The sequence below is a fragment of the Simochromis diagramma genome, unplaced genomic scaffold (assembly GCF_900408965.1).
Source record: "Simochromis diagramma unplaced genomic scaffold, fSimDia1.1 OVJJ01000816.1, whole genome shotgun sequence".
Lineage (NCBI taxonomy): Eukaryota > Metazoa > Chordata > Actinopteri > Cichliformes > Cichlidae > Simochromis > Simochromis diagramma.
In genome coordinates this window covers 17,214,349-17,237,811 of record NW_024386908.1, presented here as the reverse complement: position 1 = coordinate 17,237,811, position 23,463 = coordinate 17,214,349, and the positions used below count along the sequence as shown (strand labels likewise).

Genomic DNA, 23,463 nt, shown 5'->3' with positions numbered 1-23,463 from the left:
AACTGTATCATGAAAATATGAAAGCATATTTAAACAAGTTCCAGATTTGTGTCTCTTGACCTCATTTTATTTTAATAGGAGATTAGGCAAAGTGGGGAACTCTGCTTTGATTTGACCCATATTTAACTGGATCAGGTGACCCTGAACTCTCCCTCAGTTACGCTGCAACTGGTCTAGGCTTGTGGGGTCTTCCCATGATGCACTGCGTGTTTCTTCTTTCCTCACCCTTTCACTCTCCGCAGTTAATCATTAGTTATTATTAATCTCTCTCTCTCGTCTCATCTCCCTCTCCTCACCCTGCTGGATATTTCTTCCTGTTAAAAAGGAGTTTTTCCTTCCCACTGTCACCATATGTTTGCTCACAAGGGGTCGTCTGATAGTTGGGGTTTTCTCCGGATTATTGTAGGGTCTTGACGTTACAACATAAAGCAACTTCAGACAAACTCTTGTTGTGACATATCGCTATATAGATAAAACTGAACTGAATGAAAGCAATGTCATTATCTGGCAAACTAAACTGCTGAGTAGGTGAAATTATATATCCTGGGCAATAACAGGAAATCATTTAAAAAGTAACATAACTGGTGTGTTTGAAAGAGGTCAGCACACCCTTGGTCCCAGCCTTTTTGAAAATCTTTCTCTGTCATCAAACTCAGAATGTGCTCTGTTTTTAATAATTTGCATAAATTGGCATTTTTTAAATTTCCCATGTTACCTAGCGCCCTAACTCTTTTTTGAATCTTTTTTGTAGGTTGTAATTTTGAAAATCAGTTCTGAAAAAAGTAATGTGGATATTTTTTGAAGGCGTGGTTGCCAAACCTATTATATTAACACATGATAAAAGCAGAAATTATAGCACTCAAAAAGTTTACCGGGTCTCCTGTTAGAGGTTCAGACTGTGTTAACTGAACATATCAACTGAGGCCACAGTATTGAAGATTCAGTTTTTATAGTCTACACCATTTTCTGAATAGAATGAGAAGTTTAAGTGATGGTTGTCAAGAAGAATGGGCCTTGGTCTTTAGTGAGAACAACTTTAGAACTGAAAGAAACACACTTGAACAGTTTTTATCATCCGAGCACTCAAATCAACATCTTCTGTGTTCAATTTTCAAAATGATTGTTCCTATTGGTTATGCAGACCTGTCTCTGATCTTATATGAAACCTATTGACCTTTCTTTTTTCTTTTCTGTCACTGCCAACTGGAAGATAGAGTTCAATCACCTTTTATGTGAAACTACCTTGGTTACTTAACATTAAAGAGGCATGAAGGTGATAAAAAAGAGACTGAAGCTCTGACCTAGTAAACATTTGATGCGTCCTTTGCAGTGCCAGGGCTGCTGTGCTAAGTGGTAGCACTGAAGATAGGACATACAAAAAGGGGTCATTTTTCGATTTATTCAGGGGACTGTCTATTTTAGGTGGGCCACAATCTGCCATTTAACTGCTTATTTTCCAGGAGGCTGCCTCCATCCTCTGCAGAGAAGTAATGCCCCAGAACTAGATCAGTTCTGCAGGGGGCATCCATTTGGGTTAGCCCTCCAGACTGGTCCTGATAGGTCCTGACTCTATTTATAAAACCGGTCAGCTACAACATCATCGGCTGTCACCGAAAGGAGACTCATCAGTTTGTCTCCAACTGTCAGACAGGATGCTTTTCATCCGCAAAGAAACATTTCTATCTTTAGCCCGTTTCTGCAGCTTGAAGCCAAAGCTTCTAAATAAGGAATTCCACTGCGCCTGCACACTGATTCATTAATGTCGAAGCTGTTAATGAAAAAAAGAAACGCTTAGAGTCGAAGCCATACTTTCTGGCTGGTTGGTGCATGTCTTATTTTTCGAAGCACAGAGATGGGACGTGGCTCGAGCGCTAAAAATACCTCACGGGCCGCATTCTGTCGTCAGTGGAGAACCAAACAGTCCTTTAATGAAAGTAGGGTAGCTCCCCAGGCCCAGCCATCCACTGGTGGTGTGATCCATATTTTATTAATAGCGGGATGGTGGAGCGCTCTTCTGATTGATATCGAGATTTAATAGGACCTCAGCAGCGATGCTACGTGGGACTGAGGGCCCCTGGGAGTTGCAGGCACACAGAAATCCGTAAAGGCCTATTTATTTCCAACCTGGTTAGGGGTGTTTGTTTACTAGCCAAGACCAAGCTGGACTAACAGTATTTCCTTTTCGACTAAGTGGTTTATATTAGTTCCACAGAAGCAAGGATTTGGCCATTGCATCTAAAATATTCATGAGGACAAAAGAGAGGAGCTGAAGAGGGATGGAAGAAGGAAACAGGGAAGGGAGGGAAGGAGGCCGGTGTGGGATGTCTGAGAAAAAGAGGACAAATTGATGCAAGAACGGATTCTAGGACAGCCAGGGTGAATATAGAGACGGGGAGGGCCGTGTCGTTCGCAGAAGCAGAGGAACATGGGAGTTTGAGTAGTGTGGTTTCAGGCAAAGACTCAAGATGGAGACAACCTTCAGAAGAAAAGGAGGAAGATCAGACTCGAGTCAACAATAAAACATCCATAACATTCAACAGCCACAGAAAAGTATATATCACCAACATAACCACACTGAACCTGCGTGACGATGACAGCGACAGCTCCCGTGACAGAAGGAGGAAGAATAGAAGGACAGAGATTCGCAAAAAGCCCCTCCATCTCCTCAGCACATAGAAACCACAAAGGGGCAGGGAAGGGGGAGGTAGGGTATACTGGGAGGATGTTTGAAATGAGCCGTGAGGGGAGGCAGGTGTGTGCTTGTGGGAAGAAATGGTTGATGATAATTATTTAGATAGGTAGCATAGCTAAAAATAGATTGATAGATGATTATCATATCTGCTCATATGTCTTGAAACACGGACCTACAGAACACACCTGTCACACCCAGCAGCTGACTGATCTGAATGATTTGACACCTGGTTTATAGGTCCATTTCTTTTCTTTAAAAGCAGCCCTGGAGCACTTTGAGAAGAGCACCAAGAGTGTGCCAATTACGAAGGAAACTCGCCAGGAATTTGCTGTTTTGCTGTGGAGGCAGCTCATACCTTTCTCCAAATCAACTGAATTGGAGATGTTGCCACATTCAGAGTCATAAAAACGTTTTTCTTTTCTTTTATGGCCGTGTTACTTTTTCATTACTGCTCTATGACTCCCGCCAAGTCCCCGAATGGCCAAATCAGCACCTCACCAACTGAAAAAAAATGAAAGGGAAATGGCTGGTATTACAAGGGTTTCATGTGAACTGCCAGTAATAACCATAATTTGCTTGAAATTCTAAATTTGAGGGCAGGCTTTCCTCAATATCAGTTTGGTACTGGACTCAAATTTGGTTCAACAAGTGATTTATGTCAACAGTAACTGAGACTGGTATCAAATAACTGTAAGATCATTCACTGAAGATAACAGATCAATGTAGCTATGGTGTGCTGCATACGCCTTGAGCAGAGCAGTGCTTTTTGAAACTAGCAACGAGCACAAGGTGGATTTGACTGAGAAACCTGTCGATCACATAACCTAACATAAACTCGTATACTGATGTAATAAAGTGGGGTCTTCTTCTCATAGACTTATCAAGTCAAAAAAAAGTAAATAAAGTTGCAGTAAAATTATGAAAGTGCTATAAAATTAACATTTTGTTTTGCTACGCAAAACATAACCAATCCTTTTATTTCAACACTACAAAGCCAACAAAGCAGCAACTCACGTCCCGATTTGGACAGCGGATTTGAAAATTCCCACTGCTCTGCAATGGAAGTACAGAGCTTAGGACTGGCTCATGGACAGGGTAAACTGGAATAGCAGGGAAGGTGGAGGATATGAACAGAGGTTAGGAGGCGAGAAGGAGGAGTGGGAGAGGGGATGTTTGGGGATGAAGCTGACAGAGCAAGAAGGGGAGAAGAAAGAATGGGGGTGGGGGGTATATAGAGCGAAAGAGGAGAAGCATGTATTCACAGTGGTGGCCACAGCAGCCTCGAGATGTTGCTCCAGTTCATTTGCATTGACTTCTTAAAATGACTCTTTTAAGACCTCGAAGGAAAACATTTAGGAAGAAGCAGTTGGCTGAAAACAGAATCTGATACAAAGGCTGCTGTATTAGGCATATAAGGTATACTGGGCTTGTTGCACTCATTTAATTTCTATAAACAGATATCATACTGTCATTATATTAATGCTGCTATCCTGTATATATTGTACATACTATTGTTTGAGTACTTACGATTGTTTTTTTTTTTTGTACTTTTTATATTTTACATTTATATTTATTATTGAAACTTGCACCAAGGGAGTGGCACTCCAATTTCGTTGTACTCTGTACAATGACAATAAAGGCTATTCTATTCTATTCTATTCTATTCTATACATAAATGTGGTTCCTTTTTTAGTCCGTTTGTACTCTCAATCCCAACAGACTTCAATGGTAAAATCCCCAACTTTACAGCAACTTTTCAGCGGAAACTCTTTTTGGTCACTTCAGATATTTTTTCTCTTCAACAAACAACTGTACTGTGGCTATGATTTTCTATAACTCACCTGTTTGTTAAAGCTTAAAATTAGGGATCTAGCTGCTGTTGTCTGCTAGTTGTCTCTGCTAACTGTCTCGAGGCTTAACCTCTATTAATAAGAATAATTAAAGTGGGCTTCATGTGCTTTTAGGACCTCTTTGAAATGGGATTATCTGACTATATCTATCAGTTTTTTATCTGGGAATTTGTGCTTCTGTTTTAATGAGTAAAATTCTTAGTTGATACTTAGCAGTTATTAGCAGGTGTTTGCGCCTATGCAGGTAAAGCTAACCAAGCTTGTTTGCACTGGCAGATGGTGTAACACTCCTCACTTTCATCCAAGTATGGTCACTTTTGGATCCAAAAACCAAAAGTATGGTAGCTGATGCTGACGCTTTAAGAACAGGAAGTTCAGAATTAGTCTGTATACTTTATATACAGTCGATGGTTTGCACCTCTCTCATCCTCCACCTTGTGTCCAACAGCTATCATCAGAGGCCTAAAGACTTATTAGCAACCATCTGATAACCAGTGGTTGTGTAGGGAAAACTAGTGAAACAGGTTGTTTGCCTGGCTAATGCCAACTTGATTGTAAACAATAACTAAACAATAACTACTACTATTTAACTTGCTTGGAGGATAAATTGGCATCGCTCATGCAAACTACAAGAGACCGCAGCAATCTTGCAGCAAACTTTAACAACCACTTACAACTGGTTGGTAAATACACATGTGGTTGCCGAGGGTTGCTAAAGAGTCTAAAGGCCTGTGTGACTGAGGCCATACAACACCAGCTAATCTAGAATAATTTTATCTTGTAATATGCAGAAAATAAAATAACCTTTAAACCACAACTTGATGCCCCTATACATCCATTAAGTGGATAAACTAGCGGAGCCTTTTGAGAGCCCTGCTCCAGCTCCAGCTTTAATTATTTCTGCTCTCATTCTATTGCTTATTATTATCACTAGAATTTCTGCAGTATCTATCAAACCAATAAAACCTGATAATATGAGCTCTAAAATGGCCTTTGACGTCTTTATGACCTGCACAGAGCTCTTCCACTGCAGACCTTTGATGGCTAATAATTGATTTTATTTTGGCAAACCATTCGATAACCATCTTCTGAACCACTCAGACTCCGGGAAATAAAAAAGGACAGAGCGCACTTCTACTTGCCGAAGACAATGAATGGCTCAAGGCTGACTTTCAATTAGAAAATCAAGCCTACACACACAAACATTTATTGTTGGTTCTGTCAGGTGTGCAGCTTGATCACAACATTAAAATACTATTTCAGGTAAATGGGGAAATCTAATTTAATAGGCACGGGCACATTATGCGCAATGAAAGGCTCATCATTTTTCTATACTGCTGATTTGCAGGGGAAATATTTATGACCCCAAAAAGTTTTTATATAATAATTACCGCAGTTTTAAGTAAGCAGTCTTTTTCTTGCAACACTGACAGCTCGGAAAACACTTCCAGAGGTAGACAGTGAAGTGAAAAATGGCTGAGAAGGTGTAAATGAGCGGCTTCCTGTGCAGCACAAATGCTTTTAAGCAGGCAAATAACAATAAACTGCAAAACATTAAAGCGGTTGGGAACTTTTTCAAGTCAGTTTTTCAGAACCTGTCTTCAACCAGTCAACTCTTATCACAAAATTTCGAGGTAAACACTTTTGAGTCATTACACAAGTTAATGCAATGAACTGTAGCTGCTGGAGGCCACGCAGGTGTTAATGTTCACATGAGGAACATCAAGTCTGGATCAAAGTGAGTCAGAGGGACAGGTACCTCTGCTGAGCCCGTCGGGTCCTCGGAGGATCCGGCATTCCTCGATCTGTCCAAACGCAGAGAACATGACCCGGATGTCGTTCTCGTTGCACTTCTTCGACACCATGCCGATGAACAACTTCCTGTCTTCCACGGCTGTAAGGAGAACCGAGAAACAAGATGAATGAAGAGATTTTATGACATTAACACTCTGTGGACGTCAGAGTTAATGCTGTGTTCCTCTCAAATGACTTTAAACATTTCCTTAATACCTATTTCACTCTTTTAATCAGAAAAGACCTCAGGTGCCCTCTAAGAAAACCACTCTGACATAACTGTAATGGGCTTCTAAAGCAGATAGAAACATGGCATAAAGGGAAAAAACAGTTTGAAAGCTTAATCTGTTGAACTTTGGGTTTTATTGTAAATTATGGCCTTAACCCAAATGTTATATAAGACAAAACTCACTTAGTCATAAAGCCTGTTGCATCCAGAATAGTTTGAGGGGTTTTTCTTGATGCTGAGCTAATGAGCTGCTACTAGCTTTATATTTATTATCCAGGCATTTAAGTGTTTTCAGTGTTTGTTGTGAAAGCAAATAAGTACTTTAAAGCTGGTGTAGGCAAATTTCTTTTAGTTTTGGTCATTAGACAAAAAAAGTGGATTCATCAGAGTACTATCACGGAGAGAGTGGGGTTCAAAGTCCCTATACGCCACATGGATTACATGCTGGATAGTGGGTGGGGCTTAAAAACGAGCCCTTGGGCTATAACCTCCGGTTTGACTGACTCATTAGTAGTGATGTGCGATACCACTGATTTCCTTTCTGATCCGATACCAAGTAATATTCAGGGTGGTATCAACGATACTGATCCGATACCGATACTTTGTACAAAAACTTATTTTATTTATTGAATCTCAAATTATAGCGTCATAATGATTACAGGACATCAGATTACTTGTTCTTATCACTTAGTAATGAAGAATTATCATGTAGAAATAAAAAAAACTGAACTTGTGCGCTATTTGAACACCTTGCCTGCCTGCAGCACTAAAGGACTCCGTGAGAGACGTCTGTCTCGCCCTAGCAGCACCTGTCGTTCTCCTCCTCTTCAGTTCGTCTCAACATACGCTCGTCATATTCTGTGATGTGATTTACTCTGAGGTGTTTGACAAGGTTAATGGTGTTGCCACAACCATACATGCCAACCCTCCTGAGTTTTCCGGGAGAATCCCGAATTTCAGTGCCCCTCCCGAAAATCTCCCGGAGCCACCATTCTCCCGAATTTCTCTCGATTTTCCACCCGGACAACAAAATTGAAAAACCATATCGCAGAATTCATAGTGCAGCCCAGCCAATTCCAGTTTCCAACAATGACGGCAGCTGCTTAGTTTTAATATTACTCTTATTTCTCGTTCTGCGTCGCAAAAAAACTTTTAACATGTTTTCAGGTGAGAATGTAGCTGTGTAAACTTCAAATATCGACCGACACATCGTCTTCAAACCCCCGCGGTTTTCGCTACTCGGGTTAAACATGATATATAAGTCACTTTGATAACTTAAAAATGTTATTGTTCGGCTTTTTCAGTGTTTTATTTGTTCGTGAGTAAATCGGTTTGGCTGAGATTAAATGTATTAGATTAGATTAAATTAAATGTAACTTTATTTATCAGGGGTTTTCACACAGCTGAATAAACGTCAAACAGAAAATGGTTAAACAGAAGTGTGAGACGGTCGAGAGTTTACGCCAGCGCCCGGTTATATTTTAGATAGCAAGGAGCAGACGGCAGTTTCACTCCACCGAGGGAGCTCATGACGTACTACCCGGCTTTCTTTAGACCGCGAAGGCCGGGTCCTCAGGTGGAAGCAGCCTCTGAATTTGGACACCCCTGCTGTATTTTATCCGATAAATCAACACTGTAAAATGTATTTATCACCCCCACCCCAACAGCCCTTTTGAATGTCTCCCTAATTCTGAGGTCTCAAGGTTGGCAAGTATGGCCACAACACCTCACTTTTTTGCCACATGTATCGCAAACAACGTCTCAGCTGTTTGTGGAGGTAAAATACGTCCGCACAATTACGCTCAGCCATTGTTGTGAGTGCGCGCGCCAAGGGGCTGCAGACATTTATACAGCCGTATTTCGCACATGACTATGAAAGGCGGAAGAGGAAGTAGTTCCTTTGAATGTAGACAATCCGAATGTTATAGTTTCTTTCCACTGTGTTCCTGTTAATGATAAACTACAAATTTACCCTAAATTACTAAAATATTGATATTTTAATGTGCGAATCGATTCTAGAACATAAATGACTGGTATCGGAGGAATCGATATTTCAGGATTGATCCGCACATCACTACCCATTAGCTGTGCCATCACTGGAACTTATTTCCTAAGCACAGGAATGCTTCATGGCTAATAAAAGTCCTTAGAGAAGCAAGTCTGGGTACTCAGCAGCCATACTGGTAATGCTTCCCTAGGTAGTTATTTCGAAGTATTATTGAAATTAACTTTAATTTATTAACTGCTTATCCAATTCAGAGTCACAGAGGGGCTAGAGCCTATCCCAGCTGTCACAGGGTGAGAGGTTGGGTACACTCTGGGCAGGTTGTCGGTCTATCGCAGGGCTAACACAGAGAAAGAGTGTGTTAACACTCACAGCCACACCTATGGCCAACCACTGAACCTAACATGCATGTAGTCGGAGTGTGGGAGAACGTCAGAGCACCTGGAGAACTGGGAGAGAACTCATGCAAGCACTGGGAGAACATCCACACAGAACGGTTTCAAACCAGGGTGCACTAATAACTTTAATTTCAATCTCCTAAAATAAAATGCTTAAAAAGTTTGCTGACAAATAAGCTGTTACAGATTTCTTTCATAGATGTCATATTAGGACTGCCACTTTTCTCTCCTATTATGTTTCTGGTTTAATCCCGTGCTTTTGCCGGATGAAAGAAGGATTAACTGTAAAGAATTGGGTGTTTCAGAAAGCGTTCTCAGAACTTTAAACCCTCCCAAACTCAGATATGGTCTAAGTTAAAGATTTACTGAACATTTCTGCCCCAAAGATAGTGACACCACAAAATAAAGTAATCATGGATAGATGGAGTGTGAACATCGCAGCAGCTCATAACCAACAATCAGCGCTTTATCGTGTAAAAAAATTGGCTAACTTGACTTTGTTAGGACATAAAACTTTGCTGATTTATTTAAGAGCAGTTCCAATTTCAGATGACCAATATTTTCTTTGCTTGAGGGTAGTTTCTGTTTTGTGTAGTTTACGGATAATCACATTCAAAGCCATTTTTTAAATATATATACCAAGGAGAGTATGCTGTGAAATAGTGATGTGTGGAAAAAAAAGATTGGTAAGAACAAAGAGTAAAATAAAAAAAAATAGATAAAAATGAAAAAGAGCGAAATGTGGAAAAATGGATTGAGACAAAAAAATGTAGCAATCAAAAGAAACAGTCAAAGAAAGAAAAAAAGACAGTGGGAGAGCGATGAAGACAGACAGAGTTCATGTATTTCATCATGCCATCTGTGAGGCTCTGATCAATGTCTCATTATCACTTCAACACCGGCTCCTTGCTGAGACTCTTCAGCCTGTCCTCTCTCACCCCCTTCCTCCCTCCCTCCACCTCTCCTTCCTCCTCTATCCTCCTTCCTCCTCCCTCGTGAATTTCTCTCCATCTCCTCTGCTGACACAATCCCTCCTTCCTCCGGTGCAATCTCGAGGAACGGGCGCAGGCGGCTGCAGGTGAAGGCGAGAAACTTGCCCCCGTGTGTTTTCCAGCGCGAGGCGTTAAGTTCGAATTAGGCTGAGAGTGAAACCCACATTCATTCGCTGAAACAATGCGCGCATGTGTGTGTTTATGTGTTCCCGCTGCATTCAATGTAATGCTAATCCAATTCATTTTTAATGAGGAAACTGTCAGCTCTTACCGCGAGGCGAAAGAGATAAGCGGTCTGTTGCACTCTGGGAAATCAATAGCGCACTTGTTTATTTTGCTGTTTGAATTGTTTGTGTGTTTAAAAAACAAACCATCGGGATACGCTGCCAAGATAAGTGTTGCTTCAAAAAGCTTTAACTCCTTTGTACACACAGTTTGTGTGTGTGTGTGTGTGCGCGCATCACTCCAGAGAAAGATTACCACAAGTCTAACAGCAATGTAATTAATTTACTCTGTGTCGATAGGAAAGAAAGAGAGGAGATATCGTTACAATTGACTGTTTCTGTTTTCGGACGAGGCGCACAGGCAGGCGGGCGGGTGATAAGACTCATAAAGCCGGCTCTGGGATGTATCAGGAGTCGGCTTTGCATTCGGGGATAAATCGGAGCAGAACTGGCCTCACGCTGAGCTCCAAAAATAGTTAAAAGATGCCGAAGAAAGAATCACAAAGGTTTAGGGAAGTGTTAAAAAAAAAAAACCCCACACACACGCACAAGATTAACCAATACTGTTATCTCTCTCAGTCTCTTTCTCTTCTTCCATCTCCACTGACTAAACTAATAAAGCTCTGCGCAGCCATACGTCACTGTTACAGCGGATCTAACACTGGGTTTATTAAAGGTCATTACCGTTAAATGGATGGACGTGTAACGTATGGTCTGCTCTATATTTCACCGTTCCCACTGTGAGCAGCGGCTTCTTTATTAAGTTCCACCATCCTTACCCTGACAGTTATTTCTTATAAAGTGATATTTGGCCATATTTCAGTGGAGCGGATGATGGCTTTTATAAGCATTTCTCCCCCTGCCTTCCCAGATGCTGTCATTTTGCTCTCCTCCCCTGCAGTGGACAGTGACATACATGGCAGGCTAGAAGGAAAGCTCTGTGATGCTGCTGTGGCAAATGAGCTGCATTTAACGTACATGTGAGTTCCGCATGTGTCCGAGAAATGCTATTAAATGTAGCATTGCTGGCTTTAAATGGGCAGTTCATCCAAACCAAAATTCCGCTCAATTACTCAGCATTATGGGTCACTTCATCCAAACTGCAAAAACCTACATTTTCTCACTTAACTGTCTAAATAATTTTAATTTCATTTGCCAAATTTTTCACATACCCAATGTGCTGCTAAGGTTTGTTGAGCTCTGCCACACTACATAATTCTAATGGGAACCATTTCACACCAAAAAATCCCCAAATTGGGGTCTTCTGGTTATTCATCCAGCAAAACTGCAAATCTCCGAGGAAGCTTAGATGATTTTTTTCTTTCAAAACTGCATTCTTGTTTTTACTTTTTTTGAACCGCAAAAATTGGGTCGCGCTAATTTCTGATGCAGCTGGAGTCCGAGCAGCAAAACGTGTGAAAATAACTGCTCTTGTGTGAATTTACCGAGAAGGTAAGGAAAGCCCGAGTTATTACCTCATAGTGTGAAGAACAAAATGTCACAGCAGTGTATTTACTTTAAAAATGTCAAGAAAAAAGTTATTAAATTTTTTTGCTTGACATTCAAGTTTAGTTCAGATTTGGTACTGAAAACATCCGCTATGGGCTGTAAGAAGAATTAAAAAAGTCAGATTGGCTATTTAGAAATAACTTCCCAGAGTCCTGCCATTTAATAACATGACCTCTGGAGTACATAAAAGCTAAACTCTGCAAGGGAAAATGAGAAACAATGATTGTTTTTAGCACCTAAGTCAGCGTCTCCATCTTTTTTCAGCTGCCTTACACAATCATGCCCTAATAAGTTCATTTGAACTCATTTTAAATAGGATCAGGACTTTTTAATTCATTTTAGCTGCCCATAACTTTAGCTTAACATTAAAACAATGGAGCTTTTACTTTTTGTTACTAATTAATTGAACAGGTAATTATGTTATGACAGTTAGTGACCAATTTCCCTGAGTTTATCTATTACAGTTCAGTTTGTTAACTATGAATCCAAACTTTAGTTGTTAATCAGGCCTTGTCACTAGCAGCTAACTGCTAACTAATAGTCACATTTGTTGCTAAATTTCATTCATAACTTCATATTAATAACTTTAGCTATCTATTGTGTTTGCAAACACTTTCGACTGTTTTCCTTCAACATGTCTTCTGCTTGATCAACGTCTTCGTTTTATGGCAAAGAAACCAAATTATTTCCTCCTGGATTTGGTGGGACATAGGTGTTTATAAGGCTTCAGGTTTCTGTTTTTACGGCAGTTATATCGTTGTCCATGACTGAAAGCTCACGTCCAGTTGAAGCAATGGAATTAAACATGAGTCCAACAGTTTGAGTAATGGTAAGAAGTAAAGTGACCGTCTGGAAATAAATAAGGAACTAACTTATAACATATTTGTGAGTTGATTTTTAAAGGTCTGCATCTTCACTCAACAAAATGCGTCAGAAGAAGCGATGAAGTATTTATAAATGGGCTAACAGATAACAGCAGGCCTACCCTTTAAAGATGCATTCACTGGTATTACACACTGTCCAACAGCTTCCTCTTTGAATGAGAAGGAATGGAGGATGAGGCTCGGTATAGGAAATCAATTCAGAGCTGGATCTGCGGTATGTAGTTTGGGAACGGGGTGATCTGAGGACGAGGGTGTGCGACACTGCTTGTGTGCATGCACGTGCGCGCGTGTGTGTAATAGATGCATTAGGGAGAGCGTGTGTGGCAAGAGGAGAGTGCATACAACATGTTTGTATGAGTGAGCAGCCACAGGGGAGAGAGGCCGGTTCACAATGAGGCCAAAACGATTCAACTTTCACTGACCTCCTTATGAACCACCTTAATAATTCATCACACATAGAAAAATATATTTATATATATCAGTATTGCCCCATCCCACCCCCTTTCTCTCCTCTGCTCTATGTTTCAATCTTTTCCCCGAGTCCCCCGCGCTGTCTGCCAATCAAGCAGAGATAGCCATTACCAAGCAAAATTCGAAAAAGGCTATTGATGCATGCATGCATGTGTGTATGTGATATTGATGGGTCTGTCACTGTGCATGTGTGCAGTGCCACTCACCATTAGATTTCTCACTGTCTGCAGGTTTCATCTGAATAGGGTGGTGCATCTGTAGAGACAGAAAACAAGGACAAAAAAACACCCCATCAAATATCGGTACACATGCCCCAAAACACAATATGACGAATGCTGCAATTCACTTTGTCTCTTCACATCCAAATGAAATCCCAAGAGGATTTCATACTCTGTTAATTACACATGTTTTATAGAGATGCTTTTGTTAGATAAGAAATATGGCGGCAATTGCTTTGGTTTTCCCACAGCAGATAGAAATCTGTGTGAGACACAGTACGCCGCTCAGCTCCGGAGGGCGGCGGTAGAGCATCTAAACCGGTTTTCTCCAGCAAATGCCAGAAAACACGAGGAGGAGATGAAGATATAGGGGTCAAGAGGGCAAGAGGAAGGACAGAAATGAGACCACATGCAAGAGCCAGAGCATGGGAAAGTACAAGGAGGATACACATCAGCAAAAACCGAGAAGTAAATAAAAGAGGAAGAAGCCCCAAAAAGAAGGAGGAAGAAGAAGAGCAAGCGGTTTTCTGCTTGACATTTCTAAATCGCTTAGAAATAACTACCCAGGGACATAAACACATGGAAGATAACAGTTTGCTTGCAAGAAGTCCGCTCACTCACTTCAACAACTGCAACTGATTATTGTGGAGATAAAAGCTTCATACAATAGTCGGCCAGGTGACCGCCAGCATGAAAAATGCTGGTGCTGGTGCGCTGCACACTGAGAGACATTAGCATATAAACATAACCTTTCAATATTTGGAATATTTCAGCATTGTTATTTGTCTGTCACTGTCACAGAAGGAAGACCTAAAAAGAGTTTATTTCCACAAATCACTGACCAAGAACTCACTTTGGTTTACAGACATGAACTCAATCCTTGCACGGGGTTGTATATGATAACGTTGATGCATGATCAGCTGGAGAGGACATTATGTTTCAGGCTTCCTAACCTGCTTCATGGTTCAGATGGTAAGAGATATTACTCTGCTAGATCTGAAGTATGAAGTCTGACATTAGAGCAGAACTGGTCAAAGAGTATCATGTTTCCTGTCTCCTGCTCGCTCTACAGCACCACCCCTCTTTAAAACCAGAGGATTTTCATCAGTGCAAACTCATCAGACATGGATGATTTCCTGTACAACATATGACTCTAGACCAGGCTTGGGTCTGACTGTTCAACGGATTCTCATCCCAGTGGTGTCTATCAGAAACTACTGGCATTAAAGATCCCAAATTGTCTTTTGCACTGTTTTTTTGTAAGGAGAGACCAAGTCCTCGTTTACCAAACGTTATCATCCTACAAATGTGTCTGTTTGTGTACAAGCTTCTTTTCGGACAAGGGGCGATGAGAGGGTCCTCCAAGGTTTTCACTGCGGGTTGTGGAAGTGGTGATGTGTCTTCATAGATCAAGAAGTTCAGCATAAAAAGCTGTGACAGCGACTGCTGTGGACCCTTTATGTTTTTTTAAACACTCAGTTTTACTTTGTATGTTGGAAGTTAGAGCGTCGCTTTCCACCGCGGCTCACAGATGGACAAACAACAGCACAAAGGAAGAGTGACCCACAGCCCGGTTGTACCAAATACCTTACACTGTCTCCATCTGGTAAAAGAGCCCACTGCAGGCAGACTGGACATTCTTTTTTTAACCTTATTTTTACTTTTGATTTTACTTGCTGTGTTTAAGGGTAGGCACCAAAAACAGCTTGGTTGGTATTAGAAAAAAGAGCTTTGGGTTAAAATGAAAAAACTACCCAGTGCATATAAATGTTACGCCAAGGGTTCCTGAACAGTTGTCCATATGTGATAGGTTGGGCTAGTACCATGTTGTGTGCCACACACCACAGACACCAAAGGCATCTCAAACTTTATAAGCTTTACACCAGCTGAACATCTGGCTAAAATTGATTTCCAGGGTCAGAGCCAAAGGCTGGACACAGCAGGGGTCAAGGAAGAGCCACCTGCCACAAAACCAAAGCTAAAGCCTGCCCGGGACCCACGTAGTCATAGAACTGAACTGGACTTCCAGTCATTGCGGTTTTTCTAGCACAGTCTTTTTTTGAGGTACCATTTCTCAATTGTTTTTCCCACAAAGACATATTTTAACCACTCAACTGAGAGATACATTAAAAAGCTTATCACATGCTAGAGCCTCTGACAGATCGGCGACCAGTCAGCTAGGAAGTGGTTTAAGTTGTGATCTGATTACATACTTTCGCATTAGGCCTTTCTGTTAACAGTCATTCTTATTGCACTGATTCTGCTCGGATTAATGTTGGATCTTACTGCACACAAGGTTGGCCCCAGTTCAAAGTAAACTGTCCTGCACATCCTTCTTTGGCTTTTGGCTGCCTTTAGGTTGTCGACTGGCTTGCATGAGACAGCTGGAATAGCAGGAAAAAGACATTTGAAATTGCTGGAGGGATTTCTTTCCTTGATCAAACTGCAGCTGTCATTTAGACCTGATTTGATCTCAGTATGATCCAGACCAACTGAAGACCCAGCCCGGCTTATCTTGATGCATTCTGACTGCAGTGCATTGTGTAAGTATTTACATTTTGCAATTTTTTTCTTCTTTCTTTATCCACACGCACAGTATTAAGAAACAGATTGCTCGTCTTTAGCAGGCGTAAATGGGGTTTAATGCCTGCATTTAGACTCGTCTTTTTAGATCCTGGATATCTCTCTGATGTATCCAAGAAGCAGTTTAATGGAGCTGAATGATGGATGTGTTTTTTAGGTGGTGAGTCTTCTTTTATGGAAAACAAAAAAAAAAAAAACACTTCACAGATGAGACGGCTCCCCCTCCCTCGCCTCGCCCTCCTTCATGCTCTCCTCCTCTGTCCCTTTTTTTATTCCCTCCATCTCTCTTTCCTTTATGGGAGATTATGTGGCTGTTTGATCTGCGGAGAGACGAATGACAGTGATTCTCCAAATCTAGCCCAGTATCAATCACACTCAGAGTCAAATACCAGCCGTGAGTGAGTAGGTCTGTGTCTGTGCGAGCGTGCATAAATGTGTGTGTGTGTCCGTGCGGGTGTGTATGCGCCCCGTCTTACCCATAACGCCCCTGGGCTCAGTCACGCTGTGACAGAAGGCTTTGATCTTCCAATTCTATCACACACCTTTATCCCAACTCTCTCCCTTCTTGCTCGCTTCCTTATCATCCTCACTCTGCTTTTTTCCCCTCCCCCCTCGTCTCCCAGACCTGTCCCAGATGAACGCACACACACACACACACACACACACACACACACACACACACACACACACACACACACACCTAGTCTGTTGATTAGTTCCCAAACCTGCCTGTTGGGAGCAGTGAGTGGTGAATGAGGAAGAAACAATGTAGCAATAAAAGGCAGAAAGAAAGAGAGAAGAAAATCATCAAATAGAGGAGGAGACAAAGAAAGAAAGAAAAAAGAAAGTAAAAAACCTAAGAATGAAGCGAGAAAGAAATAAAGAAGCAGGAGAAAATTAGAAAAAAGGAAGGAAGGAAACAACAAAGGTAGGAAAAAAGAAAGTAAGATAAAAATTTTAAAAAAATAGCAACATAAGGAAAAGTAAGAAAGAAAGAATACAAACTAAAGAGACGAAAGTGTGAAATAAATAACGAAGATAAGGAAAAAAGACAGACCAAAAGATGAAAGAAAGACTAATTGAAAAGATGCAAACAAGAAATAAAGCAAAGAAAAAAGATAACTAGAAAGATAGATAACAACCTAAAGAGAAGAAAATTACAAAGAAATTACAAAAAAAGAAAAAAATAGAACCTAAGCAGAAGGAAGAATTAAAGAAATAAAGAGATAGATAGATAACAACCTGAAAATAATAAAATAGAAGGAAAGAAAAAAGAAAAGAAAGAAAGATAAATTACGACCTAAAGAGAAGAAAGAAAGAAAAAGTGAGACATGGTGAGACAGTGGATCCAACCAGAGGGAGGAAAGATAATAAATATCATATCATATATCATATGGATAGAAGAAGAGCTGTAGACTGTGGACAGTCAGAAATAATCGGCAACCCTTCAGGCTGGAGTCTCAGTACAGTATCACTAACACAAGGACAGATGCAGGGACATGGATGAGGAGTGTGTGTGTGTGTGTGTGTGGAGGGGGGTGTTGAAGCCACATCAAAAGAAGCAAAGTCATGTCAAAGCAAACCTAGAAGTCACATCAAGTCAGTTTTCGTTAATCCATTTCAAAGTCTGTCCTCCAAAGGCAAAAAACAAAAACAAAAAAGCAAAAACAAAAGGCATGACAGCATCCGCCGCGCTGCTGTCGTTCACTCCTGAAAAACACTGCCAAAAGCTGCACACACACACACACAAACACACACACACACAAGTACAAAAACTACGTTTGGCTTTCAGGCATCTCCTCCTCAGGTCTGTCTACCCAGAATGCCTGGTGGGCGGGTGGCGCTGTCGACATGTTTGATCTTGGCGAGTTCCCGCCGAGATCCACAAAGCAAGACTCTCCTCCGCTATCCCACAATTCCACTGCGAGGTTTCTTCTCACCTGGCGGCCCCACAGCCACAGCCTGCCATTAATTATGTGCTCTGCGGGAGCCCGGCACAACTACTAAGTCCTCGGTGCGCTCAGACTCATAAAAAAAAGCCCAGAGAACCAAAAAAAACCTCCACAACGTGAAGCCACGTGTGCAGCCGCCTTGATGCTGCGCTGGCATTTAGCTTCATAAATGTATGCGTCTAGTCACCAGGAAGCTTAATCTTCTTCCTGTTTACCTGCTGCAAGCCTACGCGAGTGTTAATTCTCCCGTCTTTCCAGCCAAGAACTGAGTCGGCTTTCTTGGTAAATCTCTAATTGAAGTGGTTTTCATAAGCCACTCTAAGCCAGCGCATAATAATTAATCAACAACAAGATTTACAAAATAGGAAAAATGAGAAATCCTTCAGAGGGCGGCTGTACAGTTAATGACACAAAGTTGAATTGAACGCAATTTCCCGATGTTTTGATTATTTGCAGTGAAAGTTTGCATGTGCTTTAAGGGGCTTATTATCTGCTTGTAGTGCATCCGCAGTGCACTTGAAATAAAGTGTCACCATTTGTTTTTAATCATTTTTCGAGCGCCTGAATTGCCTTGTTGCAAACTGCATATAGCTCGGTTCTGATTGACTGAGTCACACTGTGCACCGCTGTAAAATACATGATAAATGCACACCTTTGAAAATCGATTAACATTTAATTTACATATTAATGTGCAGACGGAAAGTCACCGCTCACGCCGGTAATAATGAGTTGCCGAGCCGCGGTGTTGTTACTGTTTAAAAACCCCACTGCTGATAATAATAGCTCCTTTTAGCCGCTTTAAAGCAATATGTTATTATTATTAGCATGCTACAAACTGTTTAAATTCTCCACATTTGCTGTTTTTGGACAGCAGCTACATGGGAACCACAGTCTGTGATGACTGTAAGCGTATTCAGGGGTTTGATTATATTGTAACTAAAATCAGCGACCTTTAATGCCTTTAAGTTTAGCGTCAATCATGTATGAGCAGCTAGCGTTAAAAACTAAACCTGTGATCACCTGTTGTTCGAACTGGGAGCCTCATAATATACACATTACCTTTTTGTTTTCCCTTAAGTAGCTTTAAGATTGTTAAACTTCATTAAATCTATATGATTACACTAAAAAAAATCAACTGAACAGGCGTAAGTGGGCTCGTCCTGGGTTTAATTTTCACAAGATGCGCCTCCAATCTGAAAATGAAACGAGCAGCTCTGAAAATGGAACAAATGTTCTGACAAACTCAAATAACAGCTGCGAAATGCTGACTTTTTACACCTGATTCTCCTCAAACTTCCTGATCAAAATAATAACTTGATATGCAGAAAAAAGCCTAATTAAGACCCTCCTGCGTCTGAGGCGCTGCGATAATAAAGAGAGATACAAAAACACAGGCCATTGCTGGTTGTGAGGTGGTTTTATGGAGGGATGTGTCTTTTCACTCAAACAGTTGGTATAGTGGTTACAAAATAATGTACCTAACCATGTGTATTCATTTTTCAGTTAGCCAGAAATCAAAAAATTGTACTTTGCATCTATACATGAGGGTCATTTATCTATATTGAACATGTTGTTTCCATTACTCCCTCTCAGGTTTTCTTTAGTGCAGTAAATATCAGATATCCGTCATAAGGTTTCAACTAAGCCACCATCTCCAGTACAGTTCCTGTAATGGCCACTTGAGGCAATCCCCACAGAGTGCAATGTTAAAATGCTAATATGAGAGTTCAGTGTTAGAGCCACTTCAAAGAATGTTTTACTAACAGCAGCAAGCAGCAACAAAACAGCCATGCTACTGACAGTTCAGCATATCACTCACTTCAGTATCACTGTTATTGGTCAGAAGTGATTTACTGTGGCTCACTGACTCATACTGGACTCCTTTCACAAAGTTTCACAGCCTTTTCCAGAATAAATAAAGGCAGATGCTTTCCACCCAGCATTGACAGCTGAGGTAAACAGTGGAGTGAATTCCTTCTACAGATAGGGAAAAACTCCAGGGTAAATCCGGATCTGGTGGAAACGCACTGGCTAGCCACAGCGGTTATTGGCTACAGTCTCAATTGAGTATTCTTGGCAGATTAAAACATGTTTGTCCTACAGCCGCTGTAGCTAGGATTATACACTTGAACTGGGAGGGGTAAATAAACAGAACTCACTTGACTGCAATCTGCAATCTACACACATCTTGTTGTAGATTTACACACTGTAACTTTAAAACGAGGTATTAATAAGAGCATGGCTGCTTTGAATGATAGGTGAGTGGTGAGTGGGCTGCGCTCTGTCTACTAGTCTACACTGAACTCTCAGTGGAGTATGTGATATTGGAACCTTTCAGAAAATTTGAATATGATCTACTATGAAGTACAGCCAGTCCAAGAAGTCTGCTTTGTGGCTTGGTGAATGGAGTTGTAGCATTTTATCGGTCCGCTACTTAGCACTAACAAGCCAGTGTCTGTCGGAGACATCTGTGCACCCAAACAGTCTATGAAAGAGCCTTCCTAGCCAAGTTTGCTGATAATTTAGCAGTTCATCTTCTCCTCCAAATATGGTTACTTCTGGCTTCTAAACAACAAGGTGGAGATGAGTGGTGTCACAGTGGCTACACAGTCTGCTACAGTTTTATTAGCAACAAAATGCACAGATGCTGTAAAAGCAGATTAGTAAGTGGTTTCTCTTTGGGTTTGTCCTTAGATTTCGCACAACTGCTCGATTCCCTTTTCACTTGTGCAAAATATATTGAGATTGAGGTCCACAAGCAAGTTTTGATGATGCAAGATTAACTCATCCCATCACCAGAAGGTTTTTTTTAACCACCTGAGTGAACCATCGAGTCTACATTACAGCAGAAGGATCAGAGTGCAGCGGGCAGCCTGGATGGATTTTATGACCTTCCAGTTATAGGACAGTCTCTTTAATCACCTCCTGCTTCCTGTCTGAGGCGAAGTGTCTATCTGTCGGACTAGCTGATGAAATGTCATCCACAGGCCACCTCCTTTCAGTCTTTTTATCTTTACATTCTCATCATGTACAGAGCCCCAGCAACCTGGTCTGCATTCACACAGCCTATGGCCCCTTCCCAACCCCCCATGCTGGCTGTAAAATAGCCCCTCCCTGTGTATCGTGTGCAGGAAACCCTACACTTCCTAAATGTTAACTGCTGCTCTTGGGTTAACGTTATCCTGTCGCCTCCTCTTGCCCGCCGACGTCTTGCAGGAATGCCCTGGTGTTTTTAAAGATCAGAGGTCGGCTTGTCCTGGAGCCAGAGGACAGACTCGAGGCTCACGCTGGGAATAGAACGAGTGTGTGTTGTGTAAGGAGTGCATGGCGAGTGTGCCGCTGTGGATGTGTATGCCCTCTGCCAGCGGTCAGCACCTTCAAAGCAACAGCCAAGTTCACATGAACACAGTGTGTATGCCAAAATTTATACGGCAGCACACAAACACTGTTTCACATCCTGCGTTATGCACACACACACACACACACACACACACACACACACACACACACACACACACACACACACACTCCTTCTCCTCCCTCTTCTCTGAAGGTGTGACGGTGAGCTGCTGGGTCAAAGTCAGACAGATGGCCCTCACAGTTGGGATTCAATATCAGTGACCGAGAGCATACGACCACTCATGCGTGCATGCAGGCAAACACACAGCCCACATACACGCACGCACGCACCCGCAAACACAGACACCTAAAAGTATTTCTCAAGCAAACACATCCACAAAGTAAGAGGCGTAGCAGCGCACATTTGACCTCCAGACAGTCACACACACAACACTGCACGTGTATTTTCAAGAAACACTTACTGATACTTTGATTCCACTAAAGAAAAGATGCGTCTTCAAAACTAACTGGATAAATTAAATCATGTGATGACGTACATGCAACTGTAGATGTGAGATTTTTCATCTGCAGTTATTTAATTGTGATGACAGGTCTGTCCTGGGAGTTCATGCACAGTACAGACACAAAGCAGGCATCGCTGGATTCGCTTTATGGTGCTTTTATGCTCAGCATTAGAGGTGGGCGGATCTATCCAATTATTGATGGAATCGATACTAGTGCATTAGGATCAATGACAAACGTCTGAACCTTTTTGTGTTGACCGTCACGTCCGTTTCATATAGGCTAGTTGCTTCAGAGACGGGCACATTTACATTCCAGGTCTCCAAAAAACCCAGTTTCAAAATAAATGAAAAGCTGGTAGATCTACTTTACTGTGTTAACTAATTATTCAAAATCACAGTGATTTAGTGGCCATAAAAAATTGTTCCAAATTTGCGAATTAATGACGATTCATCTAATAAGTCAAGATACACTGCTCTCCAAACATACAGTTTTTGTTTTAAGTATCAGCCGCATATTTATTTGGTATCAGATCAATACAAAAATTTGCAGCATCACACACCACTACTTGCCTTTCACTCTCTGTCAGATGGTATCATGTGATGAAATTGATGTCATATCTGCTGCCATGTTGTTTCTGAAAATACTGCACTGGCTTTGTGATAATGTTACCAGCGGCGCATGAAGCAACCAATGCGGCTGGTAACATTGGGACCTTTAGGCAAGAAAAGCACAAACTGGGGTGTAGGTGGGTTTCAAAGCAGTTTGCATTAGTGACTCAAAGGTCAGCTGGCTTAAGAAACACAAGAAACACTTTTTCCAGCAGTGTATTATACACATATTGCACTTAATTAAAACATTTGTCTTTCATTTTTGCCAACCCAGTTTTTTTTCTGCATAGAGCATATTTTTACTTCCACTCTTTAATTTGTGAGCCACATCAAGGACACATTTTCATTCTCTTATGATGGGAAATGAAGGTTTTCTGATTCTGGTGAATTAATTTAATCTCAATGCTTCTACTGAAATTAAGAAGTTCGGGCTGTCATGAAAAGTTCAAACAGAGCCACATGTTGATGCTGAAATAGTGTTGCTGTTTTTAAACTGCGCTTATAATATGTATATACATATATATTTACAGGGGTTACTTTTCTGAAGCAACTTAAAAAATCAGTTTCCAGTAGTTTGACTTTACTCCTTATGAAGCCAGAGATGCTGTGCGATTTGTAGTCTTTAGTGTACATCAGAAAGATCCACAAAAGTCAACTTCAGGTGACTTACCTTTCTCCGTTGCACACACTCACACACATATGCACACTCTGCTACCTGTCATCACTATGACAAACACCTTCACCCAGACAAAGAGTGACTTTTATGCTCGTTCTCCTTTCATCAAACAAGCAACTATAAATCAAATTGTCCTTTACAATATCCCTCATCTTAGCGGCGCTTAGCACACAGTTAGCCTACATTATCCCCACTTCATTTAGCTCGGTAAACAATTAACCCGGCGCGCGTGTGTGAGCAGAATGATTGAGGGATTTGGCATTAGCTATGCTCCGTCGCGTCTCCATGCTAAGTGTTTAACATAGTTATCCTGTGTTTATGCCCCCCACCGCTACCTCCTTTCTCTCTCCTTTCCTTTTTCCGTCTCTTCCTCTCACCCCCACCCCAATGAATCCATATGCTTAAACGCTGCCACCAACTTGGAGAGAAAAGAGGGGTTAGGGAAGTTAATTTGAAACAAGCGATTAATATTTCTTTTGTTAAATAAGAGCACACATGCATGCACGCACGCTCT

At 41.3% G+C, this 23,463-nt stretch overlaps 1 protein-coding gene across 31 annotated transcripts in view; it reads right to left on the bottom strand.

The window, feature by feature from the left end:
- The window catches only part of celf2 (cugbp, Elav-like family member 2), a 235,233-nt gene that overhangs the window by 39,423 nt on the left and 172,347 nt on the right, over positions 1-23,463 (bottom strand). For all 31 annotated transcript variants that reach the window (XM_040035780.1, XM_040035761.1, XM_040035760.1 and 28 more), the window contains 2 exons: positions 13,255-13,303; positions 6,302-6,436 (listed from right to left, as the gene is read on the bottom strand). In XM_040035780.1, the coding sequence (XP_039891714.1) occupies positions 6,302-6,436; positions 13,255-13,303 (184 nt within the window). The remainder of the gene's footprint in view (positions 1-6,301; positions 6,437-13,254; positions 13,304-23,463) is intronic.